This window comes from Palaemon carinicauda, chromosome 15 (assembly GCF_036898095.1).
Source record: "Palaemon carinicauda isolate YSFRI2023 chromosome 15, ASM3689809v2, whole genome shotgun sequence".
Taxonomy (NCBI): domain Eukaryota; kingdom Metazoa; phylum Arthropoda; class Malacostraca; order Decapoda; family Palaemonidae; genus Palaemon; species Palaemon carinicauda.
In genome coordinates, this window is record NC_090739.1 from 67,280,581 (window position 1) to 67,284,677 (window position 4,097).

At 30.5% G+C, this 4,097-nt stretch overlaps 1 protein-coding gene across 4 annotated transcripts in view; it reads left to right on the forward strand.

The window, feature by feature from the left end:
• Window positions 1-4,097, forward strand: part of LOC137654648 (uncharacterized) — a 52,683-nt gene that overhangs the window by 45,907 nt on the left and 2,679 nt on the right. Inside the window, exons 3-5 of one of the 4 annotated variants that reach the window (XM_068388471.1) lie at window positions 886-1,002; window positions 1,769-1,912; window positions 3,090-3,202. The exons of 1 other annotated variant lie outside the window; for it this stretch is intronic. In XM_068388471.1, the coding sequence (XP_068244572.1) occupies window positions 886-1,002; window positions 1,769-1,912; window positions 3,090-3,202 (374 nt within the window). The remainder of the gene's footprint in view (window positions 1-885; window positions 1,003-1,768; window positions 1,913-3,089; window positions 3,203-4,097) is intronic. 2 more of the 4 variants (XM_068388472.1, XM_068388470.1) reach the window with 2 other exon arrangements.

The window sequence follows — 4,097 nt, forward strand, 5'->3', positions numbered from 1 at the left end:
TATATATATATATATATATATATATATGCATATATATACATATATATATATATATATATATATTATATAGTTTGTGTAATTCATATAAGAAATATTTATTTCAATATTGTTACTGTTCCTAAAATATTTTATTTTTCTGTTTCCTTTCCTCACTGGGCTATTTTCCCTGTTAGGGCCCCCGGGCTTATAGCACCTTGCTTTTCCAACTAGGGGTGTAGCTTAGCAAGTAATAATGATAATATATATATATATATATATATATATATATATATATATATATATATATATATACATATATATATATATATATATATATATATATATATATATATATATATATAGATATATATATATATACATACACAGTATATATATATATATATATATATATATATATATATATGTATATATATATAAATATATATATATATATATATATATATATATATATATATATATATATATATATATATATATTTAAAGAGCAGTTTACCCAACGTAAAATAAACCCAGTTGACATAAATAAAAAACTAATGTCTCCTACAAGAAAACTTCATAAATTTCAGGCACTTCATCAACATTGCGTCTCACGCTCTTTCCCATTTGAACCTATTGTTGTGGTTTTTTTAACTTTCCAAAATCACTCAACTAAGTATATATGCTGTCCTTTGAAAAAAAGGATAAGGTGACAATATAGAGAAATCTATACCATCAAATTGTACATCGTTATTCTCAAATGAATTTCTAGAAATATATTCATAAACGACTACTTTGTCCTAACTTTCATTGGTTAGGATTTCTCTTCTACTAAGTATACCTGTCTGTTTTTAATTCTTGTCACGAATCAACGACAAACATTTTCAAGAATCGTGTCCTAATCCGCAGATCTATGGCACCCTCTCGGCACTGGCAGCCTACGAAGGATTGTGGGATCTTCTTGAAACACAACTCTACTACTCTGATCAGTCTTCGCTGGTCGTTGGCACAGCTTCGGTGCACAAGGTCAATAATCGGTCACAGATGAAATTGCTAATAATATATTTGCTCCCTATATTCTTTACAAACTTGAAAATATAGAGCAGAACATACATTCCATAATATCATGATAAGAGCAAAGCAGTAATATCTGAAATACTTTTTTTAGTGCAATTTAAAGTTTTTGAAAATTCTAAGTGCAAACGCAATGTTTGAAAAACAGCACATTGAAAAACAAGTTTATTAGAATAGCTTCAAGACTACAAATGATATGATATGAAATATACAAATTTATATGTAATATAATTATTTGGCCTCTTATCTAAAGACAAATATATGAGAACCAAACTGAAAAAAGTGCAGTCTCTAAATACTTAAAATAATGCCTTGGTGAGCTAATGGTTTAAATTAGGCCATAGAAATAACTAGTAATCCTTGTAAATGTCTTCACCCATATAAATACTCGTTAAGTTATGCTAATTTATTTTTATGAAAAAGTAATGTACAAACCTATGACTTATTCTGTCAATTAAGCCTTTAACCTCCTTTCTTTAATGCCAATTCGTCTGAGGCCATATAAATCTAAATGTAAACGTATGTATAAATATAAAGATACCCCAAAATATAATAAGATTATTTAGATTAAGGAAGTATTTCATAGAATATGTTGTGAAATTCCTTGTAAAACTAATAGAACATTTAGGCTTATAATTAAGTATAAAATACAAAATACTATATAATATTAAAATAAATTCTTGCCATCTGTTCTAATGTAATGCCTTTGAAATTACAGAATGCAAGTCAATCGCTCTACTTGTTTTGGGACGAAGATAACGAGGACGACGAAGAGATCGTTCATTTGTTATCTGCTATTCCAACTGTGAACTGGAATAGACCGATTTCCTTGAAACTTGTAGATCTTAGCCTAGTGCGGAGGGTAAGTTGGATAACCCGGCTCAGTGACATGGAAAACTAAATATTTGAATTCTAAAGGGTATCACTACGCTGGAAATGAAAAAAAAAATAAATGAAAAAATGGCCTCAGTGACGAAGTCAAAAGGAATAAGCCCTAAGTGGTGGTTATTGAATAATAACTAAAATTAGGAACAGATTCAATTTCTTAGACATTTAGTACTCTTGCGCTTACTCCAAACCTTTTAAGAAGCCTTTGGAGACATAGTGGACGCATAGTTGGATACATTTTGATAATATTCTAACTCTTATTTACTACTGTTAGGGTACAGAAAACCTACAATTTTGGTCCCTTGTTACGAAATGTAAGAATCACGAGGAAATTATAATATCGAGACAGAAAAGAAATATTTCATAATGGTGATCGGAAGATTTCAGCTTGTGATATTATGCACACATTCAGTGCTGATGCTGAAACACTAAAAGGGGTCCTAGATTTCAAGATTTATGGCGTAATATTCTTTACCATTTTGCGTAATGCTAAACGCCTTAAAAACTCTTAATGTCTAGGTACTCCTTACCAACAATGACTAATTTCTTATCTCGAAAGTACCGAGAAAACAAAACCTGTTGGTAAAAGTAGCATCAGGTTTCTTGAACTACTAAGTATTATTCGTGTAAATCAAATTCAGGTTTTGAGTTAGCGTGAAATGGGGTAAATAATAATCTAGTTTTCTTGGTCGTTCCCGTTCACAGATCCACTTCAAAATTATCATACACCATCTTGATCTATTATGCATGCTATTTTCAGAATAATATGATTATAAATATATATGTTTCAGCCCCAAAAATGCAGGTGCTATTGTACACATTAGAAATACCTCTTAATTTTACCTTGGAAGCTCGTGTCATTTTTTAGTACATAGCTTCTAGCATCCCTGTCACTTGTACAAAACACTCAACATAGAAACATGGTGTATACTGCCTTTGAGTAAAAACAATAACTCTAATATTTATGATTTGTTTGTAGAGAATATAAAGACATAAGTGAGTGAATATCACAACAAATAAACATAGAATGTCTTTTGGAAAGTGTTTGTTTTCTAAAATTAGCTCACTGTAAGTCTATCAAAACTACATGTGGTAAACTAAAAGAGAGAGTTCGTGAGTCATGAAACCAAACTGGGCCTAATTTGTTTCAGATGGACAAATTTGTGACATCCGGTTCTTTAGGGAACGGAGTTCTGAAACCGAACGAGCCAATGTCTACAGTCGAGGTTTATTCGATGCCTTCAGTTCCTATTGTAGATATGACGTAAGTAAAGATTTAGTGGCAATAAATAAAGGTTATAAAAAGCTAATTGATTAATGGACGATACCCCCATATAACGAGGATTTACGTAAGCATTAAAATTAGTGATACACACACATACACACATACACACACATACCCACACACACACACACACACACATATATATATATGTATATAAATATATATATATATATATATATATATATATATATATATATATATAGATAGATAGATAGATATATGTATATATATGTATATGGATGTATGTATATATATATATATATATATATATATATATATATATATATATATATATATATATATATGTGTGTGTGTGTGTGTGTGTGTGTATTTAGGTATGCATATACATTACATATTAATATATTTGCACAAATATTTGTGCGCGTATGTGTGTATACTTGGGGGTATATAAGTAATTTACATTTACGAGCACAAAACTATGATGAGACTTTATCTTCTTTCCCACCATTATCCCTACGTTAAGGGGTCGGTAGCTGGGTGTGACCTCTCGAATTACCTTCTACTAAAGGCATAATTTTCTAAGAAATTTCTTCTCTTCATATCATCCTTCAGTTTGTATCCTAATACAATTTTCTGCCTCTCTCTCAATCTTCTCCCTCACTATCATTCTTACTCAACAAATGTCCACACCATCTCACTCGTGATACTCTTACCAACTCTGTTATGTTTACTGTGCCAGCCACTCTCCTTATTTTACCATTTTCCAACTTCTCATGCAGTGATACTCTCATAATCCACCTCAACATTCTCATCTCAGTTCTCTCAAGCTTTTCTTCCTCTTTTCATCTAAGTGCCAACGTTTCCCACCCTTACGTTAACACTGGTCTTATCATTGAGCTATAGATCTTGACGT